The sequence below is a fragment of the Gigantopelta aegis genome, chromosome 14, assembly GCF_016097555.1.
Source record: "Gigantopelta aegis isolate Gae_Host chromosome 14, Gae_host_genome, whole genome shotgun sequence".
Taxonomy (NCBI): domain Eukaryota; kingdom Metazoa; phylum Mollusca; class Gastropoda; order Neomphalida; family Peltospiridae; genus Gigantopelta; species Gigantopelta aegis.
The window spans coordinates 43,148,258-43,168,155 of record NC_054712.1 but is presented as its reverse complement, the minus strand read 5'-3'; the positions used below and the strand labels follow the sequence as shown (position 1 = coordinate 43,168,155).

The 19,898-nt window shown below is 39.9% G+C and overlaps 1 protein-coding gene across 6 annotated transcripts in view; it reads right to left on the bottom strand.

Moving 5' to 3' along the window:
- Positions 1-8,197, bottom strand: part of LOC121388618 — a 180,539-nt gene extending 172,342 nt beyond the window's left edge. For all 6 annotated transcript variants that reach the window (XR_005959990.1, XR_005959992.1, XR_005959991.1 and 3 more), the window contains exons 1-3: positions 8,096-8,197; positions 4,115-6,049; positions 2,039-2,275 (exon numbers count right to left, since the gene is read on the bottom strand). Coding sequence is in view for 2 of the 6 variants with exons in the window: in XM_041520030.1 (XP_041375964.1) it covers positions 2,039-2,275; positions 4,115-6,049; positions 8,096-8,108 (2,185 nt within the window). In the remaining 4 variants the exon portion in view is untranslated. The remainder of the gene's footprint in view (positions 1-2,038; positions 2,276-4,114; positions 6,050-8,095) is intronic.
- Positions 8,198-19,898: the final 11,701 nt, after the last annotated feature.

The following is a 19,898-nucleotide window of genomic DNA, read 5'->3' as shown; positions in this document are numbered from 1 at the left end:
CGGTAGCCAAAGTCACAGATTTTTGGTATCCATAAATCATATATTACTAGTCATAAATCATATTTCAATAGTTATAAATATTAAATTAGACAAAAAAAAAAAAATATATTTTTATCCAGCAACCATCGTTTCTATTTACAGAATATGATGACAGATAAAGCAAAGTCATATTTGTGTGGTAGCAGGATATGACTTTTGACGTCACGCGCATAGCTACATTACGAAATCACTCAACTCATTTCATTTCAAGTTATTTTCGTGCTTATATTCAATTAAGGTTCAAGCACGCTGTCCTGGGCACACACCTCAGCTATCTGGGCTGGTTGTCCAGGACAGTGGGTTAGTTGTTAGTTGGTTAGTGGTTAGTGAGAGAGAAGATGGTGTAGTGGTCTTACACCTACCCATTGAGCCAATAAGAACTCACTCTGGGTTGGAGCCGGTACCAGGATGCGAACCCTGTACCTACCAGTCTGTAGACCGATGGCTTAACCACGACACCATCGAGGTCGGTAATCGCTCATTTGACCTCCAGGTCATCATACACTGTGGCTGAAATAACAGAAATAATAGCTTTTCCCCCTAATTTTTTATGGTCTGCAGGGTAAAGATAATAACCAATTAATGACATTGGATATCTGCTTTATCCTGTTCAGGCCAAATGAGAATTACCCATTCTTACCTTCACAGGATAAATGAAGTATCCGACACGTCATTAACTATTTATTCTCTATTTAAACTAACAGGGATATATCCAGAATTTTTTGCCATGGTTATACATGTATGTGAGATTGGGAAAATCAGAACGAGTAAATCATACTTGGAATATTGTTTTAGGCCACTGCATGATGCAGTAACCACTGTTAAATTAATTTATTAATTTTAACAGAAATAATTAAAAATATATAATATTGGGAATTTTGAGCATAGAAATTGGGAATTTTCAGTGCCACTTTCTTTTGGGAAGGACCTACAGAACATGTTGTTAAGTCCCTGGCTAATTAATAATAACAGTTTTAAATATTTGCTTAACGGCTCATGGTAGTGAACATCAGTTGAACAGGATGAGCAGGGTATATTTCAAGTCACAAATTCCATACGAAAATCAGGGCTACCTCTGGCACTCGCCACATTTGCCAATTGTGAATTTTAAAAACAATTGGCAAATTCTATTGTCATTGGTCTCGTAATTTCATATAATAATTGCAGGGATTTGAGAGGGGCTGGAACAAAAAAGCTTACTGCGGCCAGGGGCCACTCAAGGGTCTCTGAAGGAAAATTGTTGTTTTTAACACCTGGAACTGCCAAAAATTACATTCAATGCTAACAAATCTGAACTGGTTATAACTTATAATATAAGGCACACATCATAAACTTGAAACCGTGAAAACATGCAAATGAACCTTGTGTGGTCAACAGTATTGAACATCATGTTTTTTGTTTTTTTAGACTAAATGGAAAAGCGTATTTCCACGTTTCCGTGTAGTTCTCACATCGCTGTAATTGATATTTTGTTAGAAAATAATTTTATGTCTGCTAGTTTTGAAGAAATTTTTAAGTTATAATTTGGTGAAATTATCTGCTAATCTAGAGCTACATGTGTAAACCTTTAATTTATTAAGCCATCTACTGTCGCTACCCTGCCTGTCAATGCTACTTACCTATCTCATGGTCCATTCCTTGACTGGTCAGGTAGCTTGCATGTCTCAATGACTCGGAAAGCTATGCCAGCTGGAGCATCAGCTCCTGGTAGGGTCACTCAAGCTTGACTGGTCAAAGGGTAGAGACTAGACTAATATGTACCGGACAGTCAGAGGACATGAGTCAAGAAAGACAACTGTCTAGAAGAAGCAAACTTCAAAATCAAAACTGGGCTGGAGAGGCTCAGAATCCTAGTAAGTAAACTCCTAGGAGAAGGAAAACTCCAAACTCAAACCAGGTCCACTGAAGTCAGAGTACAGAAGCTATGCATCAGTATTAGCATGGAAACTGAAAGGAAATGTCTGTACATGCACCAAGCTCTATAATAAATGCTACTTACAGAAATTGCACTTGAATGGTTTTGCACCCGTGTGTCCCCTCAGATGAATGTTGAGTTTGTCCGACCGACTGAACGACTTGGGACACAGCGGACAGATGTACGGACGCTCGCCGGTGTGCACTCGGTTGTGTCGGTCAAGGTCACGAATGTAGGTCGTCGTGAAGTGGCAGTCGGCCACGGAACACTTGAACCGTTTCTTGCTGGGCGAGTCGGGATCGTGCACTGTGACTACATAGTCTGAAACATTCCAGAAAAACAACTGTTCTATATGTAAAGTATGACTCATCATAGTCTGAAACATTCCAGTAAAACAGTTCTCTTATATACTCTTCAAAAGAAGAAACGCAAAACCACATTGTCGTAACATTTGGAGAATTGATTTAATTATTGAATGGTGAGTCCGATAATTACCAAATGTTGCAGGATTGTTCACAATTCACTCTAGTCCATTGTGAGTAAGTGATAGGACACACCACCAAGGTCACGGTCATCTGGAGTCAATACCGGGTGTGGCCTCCGCGTGTGTTGACAACTGCCTGGCACCGCCTGCCCATTGAAGCAACCAGAGTACGGATGACGTCCCGGGGGATGGTGGCCCACTCGGCCTGCAAGGCTGCTGCCAGCTCGGGCAGGGTCTGAGGCTGTGGTTGTCGCTGTCGGAGGCGTCGGTCCAACTCGTCCCATAGATGCTCAATTGGGTTCAAATCCGGTGATATCGATGGCCAAGGAAGGACATTAATGTTGTTGTTCTGTAGGAAAGCCGTTGTGAGACGTGCTGTGTGAGGCCTGGCGTTGTCATGTTGGAACACTGCGTTGGCGTTGGCCATAACTGGAACGATGTGTGGCCGGAGGATCTGGTCAATGTAGCCCTGTGCATTCAGGTTGCCCTGCACGTGGACCAGGTCAGTTCTGCCAGTGTGTGAGATGGCTGCCCACACCATGAAACTACCCCCGCCGAATCTGTCCACTTCCTGCACGCAGTTTGCCGCATAACGTTCACCACGACGCCTATACAAGCGACATTTTCCATCATGACGTTGGAGCAGAAATCGGGACTCGTCACTGAACCACACCTGTCTCCATCGCAGTTGAGGCCATTGTCGATTAATCTGGCACCACTGCAATCGGAGTCGACGGTGTTGTGGTGTTAAGATGACACCTCGAACTGGACGTCTGGCACGAATTCCTACCTCACGTAGGTGGTTCCGTACGGTCTGGTCGGATATCCTGCGCAAACCTGGTATTGCTGCGGCTGTGGAGGTGGCAGTAGTCAATCGTTCCCGAAGGTGGCGTACCCGGATGTAGCGGTCCTGCCCGGGGGTAGTGACCCGTGGTCGACCGGATCTAGGGAGGTCACGTGTTGATCCATGTTGCTGGTAACGGTCCCACAGTCTGGAGATGGTGCTTGGGGACACATGGAATGCCCTGGCAACGGCCGTTCTGGATTCGCCTGCGTCTAGTCGGCCGATGGCATTGTTTCTCTGCGGTTCACTGAGACGTGGCATGTCCTGGATTGTCAACTGTCGGCCAGATACAGAGGCCAGGCAAGCGAACACCCTGCACTTTTATACTGTCGGTGTTCATGTTGCACGTGCAGACAACGCACGTGCAGTGGTGACATGGTTTGCACGTGGCTGCGTTTTTGCGAATATTCACATTTTGGAACTTTATTGTACAGTAGCTGCGTTTTATCGAATGTAACCGTGGGAATGTGTTTGGGACATGCAATGACCTTATATTCACAAAGCATGAACCGGTAGGAAACATAAAATCGGAGTTATAACCCATTTGTACCCTTTTGCGTTTCTTTTTTTGAAGAGTATATGTAAAGTATGACTCAATAATTATTATAATCTGAAACATTTCAGAAAAACACAGTTCTCTTATATTTACAGTATGACTCAATATAGTCTAAAACATTCCCGAAAAATAGCTCTCTTATGTTTAGTATGACACATCAGTCTGAAATATTCCAAAAAACCAGTTCTCTACCACTGAAACACACACACACATACCCTAGTACTTAGCAATAAATACTGGAGCATGTGGCTGATAGCAAATAACAAAACAAATTACCTAGTCCTGTTTTAGACACTCCTATCTGCTGTGTCTGTTGTGAGTTCTGAATATGTGCAATTCCTTCGTTTACTGCCACCTGCTGGAAGCTGGCACCATGAATCCCTGTAGCAGAAGCAGCAACACCATCAGCAGCAGCAGACACTTCACCCTCTTGTCCAGCAGCTGACGAAGGAATGTGATACACAACACCAGATGGTACAGGATCCTGGAGAGAAGTCAACGAGGATGAAGCATCATAAATACCTGCTGAGGCAGCAGCATCATGAATGCTGGTAGATGAAGCTGAGTCAAAAACACCAGACGATGATATAGAGGAGTCCTGACTCACGTGGAGTATGGCAGACATACCTAGATCATCCAGCTTCAGTCTCTTCGATCCCCTGGCACCAGATTTGTGTGTTAAGATACTAGAGGAAGAGTTTGAAGAACCACTTTCAGTTACTTTCTGGTGAGCAACACTTTGGCCTTTGCCTTTAGCAAGAAGATTGACAGCATCCCTGAGAGATTGTTCGGAGATGGATGTGTCAGAAAGACTGTCCATATGCAGGTGTTCTGCTGTAGGATCCTGGGAATGAAACATCACATTTGTGTTAGTCTGGAAATTAGAAGCTTCTGATCTGGAATTGCTGGAAGTGTGAGCTTCAAAATTCATACTTGTCTCTGGTGCTGTGAACATTTCAGCATCATCGTAAGAACTGATGCCATCAACTGACCCCCTCAGCTGACTCTGGTCAAGAACTGTCTGATGGTGCCATCCTGAATCTGAAGTCTGAACCTGAGAAATCTGGGTTCCATCTTTCAGTAGAACAGTTTGTCTACCTGCATTTTGAACCTGCGTGAGTTGGGCTCCATCTCTTAACAAGATGCTTTGTCCATCTGATGTGACAATCTGAGAGAGCGGAGTTCCGTCTTGCAAGAGAACAGACTGTCCATCTGAAGATGCCGTCTGGGTAAATTTGGCTCCATCTCTAAGTAAGATGGTCTGCCCATCAGAACTGACAATGTGAGGAAGCTGGGTTCCACCTTGCAGAACAACAGGCTGTCCATCTGATGTTATAATCTGAGAGAGCTGAGACCCGTCAGTGAACACCACGGTTTGTCCACCAGCGGACACAGACAGAGTCTCCTCAACAGACTTGTCTGTCACCTGGTGGGCATTCTGCTGGACGAGGCTTTCTACTCTATCAGGAATCAAGCCACGGGATCTCGATGTAGTCATGCGAAAGTTTGGCTGTGCAACGAGAACTCCTGTCTGTTGAAGATTTCCACTTACTGCTTCTTGAGAAAGCTTCGATGTAACATTCTGGATATTTTTCTCAACCATATGGGCTTCTACTTGCCGAGGAAACTGACTCTCAACTCGATGTTGAGAACCTTCTCTAAACCTATCCTGTGTGATCCTGGGAGATCGATGTTGGATCCTTTGCTGTTCAAGAACCACATGTGATCTTTGGTTTGGTGAAGCAACCCCTTGTCCGTGATGTAAACTTTGTGAATCAACAATCCTCTGCTCTTGATACAACCTTTGTCCGTCACTGACAATGACTGCCTTGCTGGTTGGCTGAATAAGATGTGTGCTACTGTCCCGGACTCCATCAGATGACAAACTGAGCGACACCATCACCCCATCACCTGATCTGTGAAGTGCTTCAGTGTGAGCAACATCCATGTCCTGACCATCATCTCTGTCCAAGACAGAAGACTCGAGACTTCGGACATTGTTTTCATACATGGACGTAGCTGGATCATTGTTAGTATTCAAACTGTGTGGCCTTCTGGTTTGTGGTATTGGTGGTGGCAGTAAGCAGGTTTCAGAACACTCCTTTTTGTGTGTGAGAAAAACAATGACGTCGCTGAACTGAGCTTTGCACGTACCACAGATATGAATGTCAGCTGATGTGTTACTGTGCGGATCGGACATCAACAAATTACCTGTAAATAAATAAAGACATACCGGTACATAATATCTTGTACTTAACAAAACTTTTAGTTTTGCGATAACAATACAAAACTTGTATATTTATTTATGAATTAGAGCTTAGAAACACTTTTTGAATGTTGCAGAATGTAGCTAGCGTGTTACAAAGAATGATGTCATGTATCTTGTATGATGTCATACCGTAAATGCCTTGCTAGGTTGGCGATACTCGATTTCCGTGCGCAAAAAGAGGAATAAATGATTTTTTGACTATTCCTGTAGGATTGCAAGATAAAAGAAATAACTGGTTACTGTCTTAAGATATCGGTTTTATCCTGCTCAGGTCGAATAGCAAATGCAGCAAGGCTCTGTCTCGCTGCATTTGCCATTCTAACATTCGCAGGATAAAGCCGATATCTTAAGACATTAACCAATTATTCCCTATTTATATTAACAACAAAGAGTTCCAGTGAGGTATGCGATACACACATCAAATGTTGGTTGCAGTGACCTAGTTATGGTACACAATACACCACCACCCCAGGTTGTACTTGCATGCAAGGTTTGATGATCATATCTGAATTCACGAGGAAGCTATATAGCCCAGACAAGAATTTCCTTTGATATGCAGTAATTCATGAAACATAGGTCACTGTGACCTAGTTAAGGTAGGCAACACACCACCATCCCAAGTTGCACTTGCATGCAAGGTTTGAATTGATAAGAAAGATATGATCAGAAAACAGAAAGTTTACAGATGGATGGACAACACCATGTACCATAATACGACCTGTCAAAGACAAATGTATATAAAAACATATTTCGGATAGATGAATTCGGCAGATGAATTCACAATTTTGCTTTTGCAGCCATTTCAGGGTGGTAACATACATAAAAATTAAAATGTCAATATTATTAACCAGTAAATTTATTGTCATGTTATACAATTTGTATTTATACTTAATATAAGTTGCTGTTGTGGTGGGGAAAGTGCCCCCTCCCCTTATTAGCTACATGCAGGCCGCCCTGTTTTGTCTATGGCGGTGCCCGTCTGAGAATCCTAACATGAATTATTTAAAGAGACATTCCTGAGTTTGCGGCAATTTTTAAGATGTTATCAACTAACAGAGACTTTTGAACAATTGTAATTACATATCAAATATATTTTTCTGCATAAAATATTAGTGGCTGCATATTAAACGTATTTCTGATCATTCTAATATTTGTACTAGGTTAAATTTCATTTTATTTCCTAAAATATTATTTTTTCGCACATGTATAGATACGAAATTATTTTAAGACAAAATCCAGTTTGGGCTTCTTACAAATATTAAGACGACCAGAAACACTTTGAATATACAGACACTGATATTCTAAACAGGAAAATATATTTAATATTCAAGTTTAGTCGGAAACATTTTACAATGAAGCAAACTCAGGAATGTCCCTTTAAAGGGTTGGGGGTGGGGTGGGGGGGGTGGGCATGGCTCCAAATATCCCATCTGGAAACAAAATTTGTTATGGATACCTAAGCTTAGTTGGGAGTTTTTCTTCTTCTTCACAAATAAGCCTATATCATATTGATAAAATAAAATAATAAAAAGAGCCTAAGATAACTTTAATGCATATATAAACATTTCACATTTGAAACTGGATGCAAAACATTTTTGACAATTTGTCATTTGAAGGTGTGAAAAACGTGCTGTAGCCTATTTTCTTGTGTGTATGTGCCGTTTTATCCATGTTTATATCGATTTAATTGCTAATCGTTGAAAATCCTAAACCTATAATTATTAGCAAGATAACGGTCCTTGGTGTACTAGTAGCCGTATTATATTCTGTCGTCTGCATTTTTCAAGCAAGAAAAGTGCAATATATTATAGGCCCCCATTACGCATGATAAGCATCGTTAACCTCGCATGCTCTTTTGTGCAACTGGCCATAGCCGCTAGGGCCCGATTTGGCGCATTATGCCCCTAACGAGCAGCATTTTGTATTTTTAAAATAAACTAAAGCAAAATGCAATAAACTGAAGGTATATACTAAAGTCGACTCCTTACTAGATTTATCCATTGTATGAGCGTTGAAACTGTGTTGTTTGTTTTCATAAACCTGCTGTAAAAAGACAAAACTGAAACAGAATTTTCACAATACACAAAACGGAGGAACATGGAGGATCATGTTCGGATTTATTCGGCAATTGCCGTATTTATCCGAAAACAGGCGAAGTTCATATTCCGGGCCACGAGTAGAGGTTGACGATAAAATTATGGGCGCGAATTTTCGACTTCGAATTCTTTTATGAAATGGTTATTTATTTTAATATATTGTGGGAAAAGATACAAATGGATTTAAATTATAAATAAATAAATAAAGTGTATTAATGTGTGGACTTCATGGCCCGTACCCTGATCAAAATCCGTGGGGGTGGGGGCACTACTTTTTCTAAACAAATTAAACCCTGAGGTGTGTATGCTATTTTCTGGAGTAAAAAGGGGGAAAAAAGAGATTCACGGGGGGGGGGCCAACTATTTTTGGCTTGTTTTTTTGTTTTTTTTTAATTCTATTAACTTTTTTACTAATTGCTATTTTCAAAATTCTGCCCATTTTCAACTCTAACCCCCTTCCCCCCCCCCCCCCCCCATCTTATCTAATTTCTTTTTGACCACCCGATCTAATCTAGCGACCAAATTTAATGAGTAGTGTGACGGAACATGCTCTTATTTTTTTTCGCCTGTGGCGATGTTAATTGTTTCAGAGGGCCGTGTGCGGCGTGGTTACGTAATACCCCCACGCGATGGTGGTCGAGCTGTTTCCAATATGCACTTTGTTACGTAATACCTCCGCGCGACCGTACCCCCTAATACACACCCAGACCAGCTGTGGAGGCCATGTGGCCAGTAGTTACGTAATACCTCCGCGAGTTCTGTTTTAGCGGAATGGCGACAGCTAGTCTGACCATCTAAGAAAAAATGTCGTCTTGGTCGCTGTGGAAAATTCACATGATGGGAGAAGTACCGCGATGTGCCCCCAGGCGATATTCGGGATTTTGTAATAAATAGATAGGATTTAGATATATCGGGGGGAAACATAGGAAGGCTGCAGGGGAACGGACGTCGTCCACTGAACGAAATATATAAGTTCAGTCCGGACGTGGTAAATATATTTTTCTGCTCTGTTGTAATAACCTTGATGTGATTGATGTGACCTTAAATATTTTAATATTTTATTATACCAATATTATTTAGACAGTGTCTCCGGTAATCTGACGAAGTAAATTGTAGGCTTCACTGTTCTAAAATTATTCAAGCTTAACCAGTCATCCTAAGAGGACCTAGGTAAACTGTAGGTTATTGTCTTTATTGTGATAGGTACCAGTATTAATTCTGTATTACAAGGTTACTGAATGAGTAGTTAAGGGTTAATTAAAAATTAACCAGTTAAGAATAGAGTTGTAATTCCTTTATTAATTAAGTTCCCCTGGCAGCGTTTCTCAATGATCACACGTGTGCGTGTTGTATCACGGTGAAGTGATTAGAATATTGTGTAAACTAGACACCTAGTGATTAACTAATTAAGTGATTAGTTCCGGGTTGTTATTATTATTGTTGTTGTTGTAAGTAATTAACTGCGGCAAATATATTTGTCAGCGTAAGGTTAATACAGATTCCAAAGTGTATTGTGTTTTGTTGTTTTCTAGTGAACTAAACGTGCTATATTACATATACTTTTTATATAAGATCTTATCTCTGATATACCTAGAGCCGAACCACTCGGGTATTGGACTGCCCGATACAGAGAGATCTAATAGATATAGGCCTACAGTTAGAAGAGACAGTTGGATAATCGTGTTTTATTCAGTTACGGGTATTACAGGATCCCCGTGACAAGTAGAATTTTCTTTACTCATTAGATAGAGATGCGCATCAAAATTTTAAAGGCCCACTATTTAATTTTTGGATGTAAATATCAAAATATTTCGCTTAATTTTTTTTCTGTCCCGGGACAAGCCCCTGGCTATCCAGAGACAGGCCCCAGGACGGACATGCTCGAAACTCTAGTGGTATATGAGCATGTAAAAATTATTCGCACTCGCACTAACCACTAAGTAACTAACTCTCGCCTGGGTTACAAAAGGAAAGAAAAAGAAGAGGCATATAATTTAGGCCTACTGCAGATTCTTTAAAAGAACTAAAATTAGACATGCATTATCATAGCAGAGACAAAACAGTGGGATGAAATATAGTAGGCTTGTTGCAGGAATGTGACCGGCCTCGGTGGCGTCGTGGTAGGCCATCGGTCTACAGGCTGGTAGGTACTGGGTTCGGATCCCAGTCGAGGCATGGGATTTTTAATCCAGATACCGACTCCAAACCCTGAGTGAGTTCTCCACAAGGCTCAATGGGTAGGTGTAAACCACTTGCACCGACCAGTGATCCATAACTGGTTCAACAAAGGCCATGGTTTGTGCTATCCTGCCTATGGGAAGCGCAAATAAAAGATCCCTTGCTGCTAATCGGAAAGGGTAGCCCATGTAGTGGCGGGGGCTCTGTCTGTGTGGTCCTTAACCATATGTCTGACGCTATATAACCGTAAATAAAATGTGTTGAGTGCGTCGTTAAATAAAACATTTCTTTCCGTTGCAGGAATGTATGCAGGGGAATCTAAATTGGCGAACGAAGTTTCTAGGGGGATGGAGTTATGTTGCCACGGAAAATAAACGTTTAAAAAAAAAATACCCTGAAGATCGAGGGAGTGTCGGCACCGTGCCACCATAACCCCACCCCGCCCGATTAAAAATAATAATAATAAAGATTGTTTAGAAGTTATGTGTTATGGGGGACATATTCGATCTAGAGCTATATTGGGTGAGTTTTTTTGTTGTTGTTTCTCCACAACCGGTTTATCCTAGCAGCACATGTAGCACGTGCTACGGTTCCCGCGCTTCCCCGTGGTGATGTGTACACTTGGCCTATTTCCCCCAGGTCATTTTCCCCCTCTCCCCGAGTAGGTTGCAAAATATGTTCTGGGAAGGGGACTCCGCTGTTACTTGAGCTACAGGCCAGGCGGATCCTTAAACCGTCTCTGTGTTTCTCTCTATATAGGGGGGTCGATATGCATCCCCGGAAAATATATTGACCCCCCCCCCCCGTGAAATTTGCTCCATCGGTGGAGGGGGCGGGGTTTAGACTCCCCAAACCCTTTCCCTGTACACGCGCAGGTTCTGTGTTATGATAATACAACAGCATGATTCTTTACGTAGCCTAAAGTTTTTAAATAATCACTATTTCAGAAAATATTATAATAATCCAATATTCTAACTAGTTGGGTATTTATAAAGGTCAACACCTAGGCTATACCATTGCTTCTACTTATTCATAGATAAGTTTTAACCACGATAACATTTTCTACTATGCCATTCATAAACACGTGTTTTTTCTAGTTGCCATTCATAGACACGTAGTAGGGCCTACGTGAGAAAGCAGTGAGTACAACAGCTGGCTATTCCATTACTGGACTCTTATCCATGAATGAAGAGAGTTTTGATCACATTAAGTTATGTCATGTAGATTTAGATCACTTATTGGGTGCGTCATGTTGCATTAGAATAATGATTAAAACTTTCCATAGACATCAGGCCCGTTTTTTTTTTGGGGGGGGGGGGGGTCGTTTAGGCTTATGGCGAGGCACGAAGCTGCCTCACACGAGGGCGCGAAGAATTGACAAGTATATTTGTAAAAAGTCACCAGTAAGGGGGGGGGGGGGGGGGGTCGACCAACCCCCCATTGGCTAGGGGCCTGCTGACATCCTTTTTAAAAAAAAAAATTATTGCATGGCGGGTCGTAGCCCAGTGGTAAAGCGCATGTCTTGACATGTGCGCTCGATCTAGGATCGATCTGCGTTGGTGAGCCCATTTGGCTATTTCTCGTTCTAGCCAGTGCACCACGACTGGTATATCAAAGGCCGTGGTATGTGCTATCCTGTCTGTGGGATGGTGCATATGAAAGATCTCTTGCTACTAATGGAAAAATGTAGCAGGTATATATCAGAGTATACATGTATATCAAAATCACCAAATGTTTGACATGTAAAAGCTGATGATTAATAAATCAGTGCTCTAGCGGTGACGTTAAACAAAAACGAACTTTTAACTTTACTGCCTAGCAGTGGCTTATAATTTGCATTGAAAGCATTATGGTATACTCAACAGTAAGGAACAGATTTTATTTTCATGGACGATAATGTCCGAATCCACCGCTCACAAGTAGTGACTGCTGCACTCCAGGCAAACAAGGGGTGGGACGTAGCCCAGTGGTAAAACGATCGCTTGATGCGCGGTCGGTTTGGGATCATTCCCCGTCAGTGGGCCCATTGGGCTATTTATCGCTCCGGCCAGTGCACCACGACTGGTACATCAAAGGCTGTGGTATGTGCTATGCTGTCTGTGGAATGGTGCATATAAAAGATCCCTTGCTGCTAATTGCCATGAAGTGGCGACAGCGGGTTTCCTCCCTCAATATCTGTGTGGTTCTTAACCATATGTCCGACGCCATATAACTGTAAATAAAATGTGTTGAGTGCATCGTTAAATAAATCATTTCTTTTCCAGGCAAACAATGTCACTCAAATACCCTGGCCTGCATATTCCCTATGATTGTAATCCCATATAACCTGACTGTGACATGTTTGGAAAGTGTTTATGGTCGTCATGTCCATCCACAATCGCTAGACAATCTGGAAATGGTTCTGGTTGAATAATGGTGCAACATTCCACAAGGACAACTGGATAGTATCATTTGGTCAATATCATGACAGTGGCTTAGGCAGGGGTGCGGGTGTGTGGGTGTGTGTGTGTGTGTGTGTGTTACAAGCAATATTAAAGCTAAAACATTTTCTTCTACTTTATAATTTACCATGTGTATTTCTATGGGCGTTGTTCCAGCAAGTGCACCACAACATATATCGAAGGGTGTGGTATGTGCTATCCTGTCTGTGGGATGGTGCACATAAAAGATCCCTTCCTTGCTACTAATGGGAAAATGTAACAGGACAATGTCAGTTACCAAATGTCTGACATCCAATAACGGATGATTAATGTGCTCTAGTGGTGTCGTTAAACAAAACAAACTTTGACGTTGTTACCACTCGACACATTTCAGCTCGGGGCGGGACGTAGCCCAGTGGTAAAGTGTTCGCTTGATGCACGGTCAGTCTAGGATCAATCCCCGTCGGTGGACCCATTGGGCTGTTTCTCGTTCCAGCCAATGCTCCACAACTGGTGTAACAAAGGTCGTGGTATGTACTATCCTGTCTATGGGATGGTGCATATAAAAGATCCCTTAGTGCTAACCGAAAAAGAGTAGTGCATGAAGTGGCGACAGCGGGTTTCCTCTCTCTATATCTGTGTGGTCCTTAACCATATGTCTGACGCCATATAACCGTAAATACAATGTGTTGAGTGCATCGCTAAATAAAACATTTCCTTTCTTCTTTTCATTTCAGCTCACCCAGACACATCTGCAACTAATATTGAAAAAACAGAACAAAGTCATGTATGCCATGTCATTTTTATTGTCTACCGACTTAAAAATGAAACTGGTCATGGTTAATAATAAATATTCACCAACAGTATCAATGTGTTCACTTAGAAAAATATATTAACCATTCTTATTGCATTAAAGTTTCAGTAATAAACAGATTGTATCCAGATAAATTCTGATTAGCCTAGAAGACATACAACTTTTAATTGTTATGACATTACTGGTTATGTATTATAATTGATATATAACATATAATAAGTACATGTATATTCATGTTTTAAAGTTTCATGCAATATATATTGTATTACACTCTGGCAAGTTCATACGAGAAATAGCCCGATAGGCCCACCAACAGCGATCGATCCCAAACATGTTTTTGTTTAATGACACCAGTAAAGCATAATGATTAATTAATCATCAGCTATTGCATATCAAACATTTGGTAATTCTGACTCGTAGTCTTTAGAGGAAACCCGCTACACTTTTCCATTACAAGCAAGGAATCTTTAACATAGTCATGGTATGTAAGGTCTTGTCTATGGTAAAGTGCATATAAAAGACCATTTGCTGCTTTAACATTAGGAGTCGCCAATGTAGCAGCAGCTGGCTTCCTCTCCCTCTCTCTATCAACCAAATGTTAAAATAACCATGTTAGAAGAAAGGACGCAACACATTTTATTTATGGTTAAGGACCACACAGATATTGAGAGAGGAAATCCACTGTCACCACTTCATGGGCTACTCTTTTCGATTAGCAGCAAGGGCTCTTTTACATGCACCATCCCACAGACAGGGTAGTACATACCAAGGCCTTTGATATACTAGTCGTGGTGCACTGGCTGGAACGAGAAATAGCCCAATGGGCCCACCGATGGGGATCGATGCTAGACCGACCGCACATCGAGCAGGCGTTTTACCACTGGGCTACGTCCTACCCCACCATGTTAGATGCCAAATAGCCAAAGTTTAAATGTGCCGAGGTTTCATTAAACAAATCTTCCTTTCCTTTGTAAAACTGGCTGTCATACAAGGAATCTTTATGGAAGCTTCACTATACATATGCTGGGGTGTTCTCATAATTATTTTCAAATGCATTTACTCATTTCATGATGATTGGTAAATGTAAAAATAAATTAAACATATTGCATATCCTGACCTGTATACATCGTTTTTCTATTTGCTTGTAATGTAAGCAATACATTTAAGTCCATGTTAATATTTCAAGAATAGCAAATTAATTATACATTCTTCTGAGTGAACACACTGCTTGCCATTGTGTTTTCAGTAAAATTCAAATCTACGCTAACTAGAACAGAGATAAATCAATCAAAATGGACGCAACAAACTGAACACATTAACACCATGCAGCACTGGGATATAATACTCGTATCAACCAACACGGCATGGGATATGCCAAGAGTGTAAGACAATCAACTGTTATAGTGATCACTAAGAAAAGTGTCAGGTTCCTGTAGTAAAATATAATCCGACAGGGGCAGGGACTGGGTGTGTGTGTGTGTGTGGCACAAAAAACCCCACCCTTACTGAGAGAGAATGTAAGACAATGAACTGTTACACAGATCAATAAGAAAAGTGCCAGTCTTCTGTAAAAAATATAATCCAACAGGGTGAAGATTGGGGGGGGGGGGGGGGGGGGGGTTACAAAATACCCCACCCTTATTGAGAGTGTGAGATAATGAACTGTTATAGTGACCAATAAGAAAAGTGTCAGGTATCTGTAGTAAAAACACTTTGATACCACCACACTGATTTTAGTTTTTACATCCACCTAAGGTTCAGAGTTCAAGCATGCTGTCCTGGACAAGCACCTCAGCTACATGTATCTGAGCTTCTGCAGGTCATGGTACAGCTAATGATTAATTGTTGGTGATTAGTTAGCAGTTTGGTGATTGTGGCTTTACATCATTGATGGTGGTGGGGGGGGGGGGGGGGGGGGGGGGGAGGGTAAGAGATGTAGTCCAAAGATAAAGATGACCACAGAAACGTTTAATTACCGGTAATAAATGTTTCTATCATATAAATAAGTAAACAACAATAAACAAAGTACATTGTACATTGTATATGTCAGTTTGTTGACTGTTAAATGGTCATAACATTTAAAATGGCCACTACACTAAAATGTGTACATATTTATGTGAATCGTTTTGAATATTATAGAGAGTTATGAATGTCATCTAACATAAAATATTTTTACTAGCAAATGAAAATGTTTTGGTAAAAATGCATTAGTATATTTAATTAGTGAATACTTTACTACTGCTAGGGGCATTGCACATTTTCACAAGTTTACAAACCATACTCTTTTTTCTCTCTCTTTTTTTTTTTTTTGGGGGGGGGGGGGCTACCCCTCCCCACCCCACCCTAACTCTTACCCCCTGGGTATGGTTTGTATGCTTCTGAAAATATTTGAACTGCCCCTTAGTCTTACATACTAGTATTCAAATTCACCAATAATCAACACGGTACTCCTTTGTTTTAATTTCATTATGTCATGGAAATATGAATTAAATAATAATTTAAAAAAAAACCCTCTAAACAGTTAAGATTAAAATAAAAAGCAAAAAAATAAATAAAATGTATTTATGTGGTGGAGAGTTCCATGTTAAAGAGGACACCACTTGAGAGAGACCCGAATGTACAGGGGAAGACTAGAGTTCGAGAACAATCGCACACACACACAGACATACACACACACACACACACATACATACATACAGACACACACACATACAGACAGACAGACATACACACACAGACAGACATACACAGAGACATACACACACACAGACAGACAGACATACACACACACAGATGGACAGACATACACACACACACACACAGATATATCTGGTAGAACAATGTGGTAAACATTCCATTATATACAGTGATACTGAAAACAAAAAATAGCACTGAACATGCATGCATAATGAGTAATACATGATTTTAATTAACAATGATTTTCATTAATTAGAAGAAAAAAAGGCAAACATACATTTGAAAACTAAAAAATGCCATTAGTACAATCACTAACCCTATTTTCCAAGGGGCACATCTTTTGTGTTTGATATTAAAAGTAGTTTAAACTACTTACAAACAACAGGATGACCAGAAACTTATTAGATTGTCAAAATTGTTAAGTTAAGCAAGACAATTGAAACAATCATTCTGAGAGTACTGCTAACGCAATACATGTCCCCCTACCAGACACAACACATTTTCATATCTCCTAAGTTCAAGGGCCATAACTCTGCAAAAAATCGGGATATCATCATAAAATTAAAACTTTATCTTTTACAGTATATGATAAAGCTGTACACAAAATTTCAGCTTAATATCTTGAGGCATTCCGAAAAAAAGGTGTGGAAAAGGCCATACATGGCCCCCATGGGGCACAACAATTTTTTATATCTCCTAAGTTCAAGGGTCATAACTCTGCGAAACAAATGGGTAAATCGCCATGAAAGACGAACTTGATCTGTAACAGTACATGATAAAGCTGTACAAAAAAGTATCAGCTCACAATCTTGAGGCATTGTGAGGAAAAACATACAGAAAACTATATGCAGGACAGAGATGTATGAACAGACAGAAGGATGGAGATAAAACCTGGTCCCCTTCGGCTGGACCAGTAGGAGACTAATAACAGACCTCACTATTTAAGGGGAGCTATAACTCTGTTACTCCCCTCAGACTAGTTTAACAAATATTTGTTAACCATAGCATGTGAATTTGAAGAAAATTGTACTACAAACGGATTAACTATCAATGCTCAATATGGTAAAATTTAAAATGGTTCTCCAAAAATCAAATTTATGAGTGCAATTAATCACTCCCCTAATTTTTTTTGCACAGCGAGGTCTGAAATAATGTATAATTTAACCAAGTTGTAATGGCCAAAACGGGTTGTTGTTGGGTTTTTTGGTGCACTACAACCTTGTTGGAACACCAACCAAACGAGATCAGTGATATAAATAAAATAGATGATGGGTAATAAATAGGATACTAAACTCACTACCATTGCATATCATGTTTATGTCGCATGTGAAATAATTTTCATTGTCACTCGCTAAAGATTGTAATAACTGAAAATTATGTCACTCGGAACATACACATGATACAAAATGGAAGTTTGTTTAATATCCTGTAATTATAAAACAAGAACCATATTCTAACATCAGGAAACAGAAACAAACCAAACATCAGAAAGCTTGGCTAACAACTGCTGAAAACCAGATGGTTCAAGTTTTGGTGAATATCAATAACAGGTACACAGTTCTTTTTGTTTTAAATAAATGCATCTTTGAGATCAGTATTAAATATTCTTAGTGTAAAGTTAAATTTTTAATACAAAAATGACAGGCAAATAAGATTCCCAGGATGTATTAAAAAAAATGACAAATACAAATAATAATTGACAACATTTATGTTACATTTTGTTTTTCTTAGTTTTGGTTTTGTGATGCAAAACTGAAATGTATACTTTCTTGTAAATATTGATAAGTGTTTGTTGAAAATGAATAATCGTAAAATGTAAGTACATGTTATGTATTAAGCTACATACAACTCATTGTGTACCAGGGCTCACCCTGCCCATTGCAAAATTAGCCAAATGGGCATTGATTGTGTTTTGACAGAAATTATTATCTGTTGCCAAGTTGTACTAGTACCAGTCTACCTCTATGGCTAACTGCAAAATTTGTAAATTGACGTACACGTCTCATTTTGGAAATGAACTAGTCAAATATACTCTATGCCGTTTAGCCGATGCTTGGTACAGTATGCACTTTTCAATGTAACAAACAAATTATTATGCAAACCAAAATAGGTTACCAGTATGTAAATGTTTTTGGCATAAACCCCCTTTTGGGTTATAAAATTTTTGAATTTGTAGTCTCTCTCTGCAAGCTGCTGCATGAGCATTGGGGCGCAGTGGAAGGGCCCCATTAGAAATATTTTTGAATTTGTAGTCTCTCTCTGCAAGCTGCTGCATGAGCAATGGGGTGCAGTGGAAGGGCCCCATTAGAAATATTTTGATAACAAAAAATGTTTTTGTAATATTGATAAATTTTAAAACAGAATCTTAACTGTCCTTCGTGTAATATAGGCTACACCATGTAGAAGAAGGAAGGAAGGAAATGTTTTATTTAACGACGCACTCAACACATTTTATTTACGGTTATATGGCATTGGACATATGGTTACAGAACACACAGATATTGAGGGAGGAAACCCACTGTCACCACTTCATGGGCTACTCTTTTCGATTAGCAGCAAGGGATCTTTTATATGCACCATCCCATAGACAGGACAGCACATACCACGGCCTTTGATATACCAGTCGTGGTGCACTGGCTGGAACGAGAAATAGCCCAATTGGCTCGTGTTGAAGAAAACACATTTTTTCTCAAAATAAAGCATACAGATATATCGTGCTATGCAAATTAACTTTTCATTTTAAGTCAGGTAATCTGTATGACTGCTTGTAAGAGGTCAACTACTCTACTTTTAATAAAGACTGCCAGAGAGAATGCTGATGACTGTGAGAGATAAAACGATCATTTAGCCTCACAGGTGTAATAAAAGTAATAACACTGGTACACCACAATTCAACAAAACAAATAATAAGTGTTGTCATTATACACACACAACCCAACCTCTGAGGAATTCTGTGTACCAGAAACGTAACATATTGTATTAGAAAACTTAGTGGTTTGTTTCCCCGACTGTTGCACATACTTCCATCAAACACATACAGAACTTCACATATGTTGTTTTTGATTCTTTTTTATTGCCCGAGTTTCTTTTGCACAAGAATATACATCATGAGACCGCGTAACAGTCGAGTGGTATGTTTTTGTGCAAAATAAACAAGTACAATAAATAGGAAGTGAAAACAACATATGTGAAGTTCTGTATTTTTAATTTTTTACAAAAAACTTTTTTTATTTAAAGTCATAAATACATTTTCTTAAAAGTTAAATGTATTAATAAATCCTCCTTTCAAGGATTTTCTTAATGTTAAAAATCATACTCTGCTGCAATCTTGTGTAATGTTTCAAATATGACGTGACGTAATTTGTAAATAATACATGTCATTAACAAAAAGGCGCTATAAACACCAGTAAAAATAAAAAAGGGAATTCCACATTTACAAGTTCCCAGTCCAGATCGCACATATGTGTGATACAAGATACATTTATCACACGGTTTGAAAATGCTTTTATCACTACATGTATAGTAAGATAACAAGCTGCCCATATAAACTGAAAACCGATATGAAATATCTAACAGCCAGTGTTAA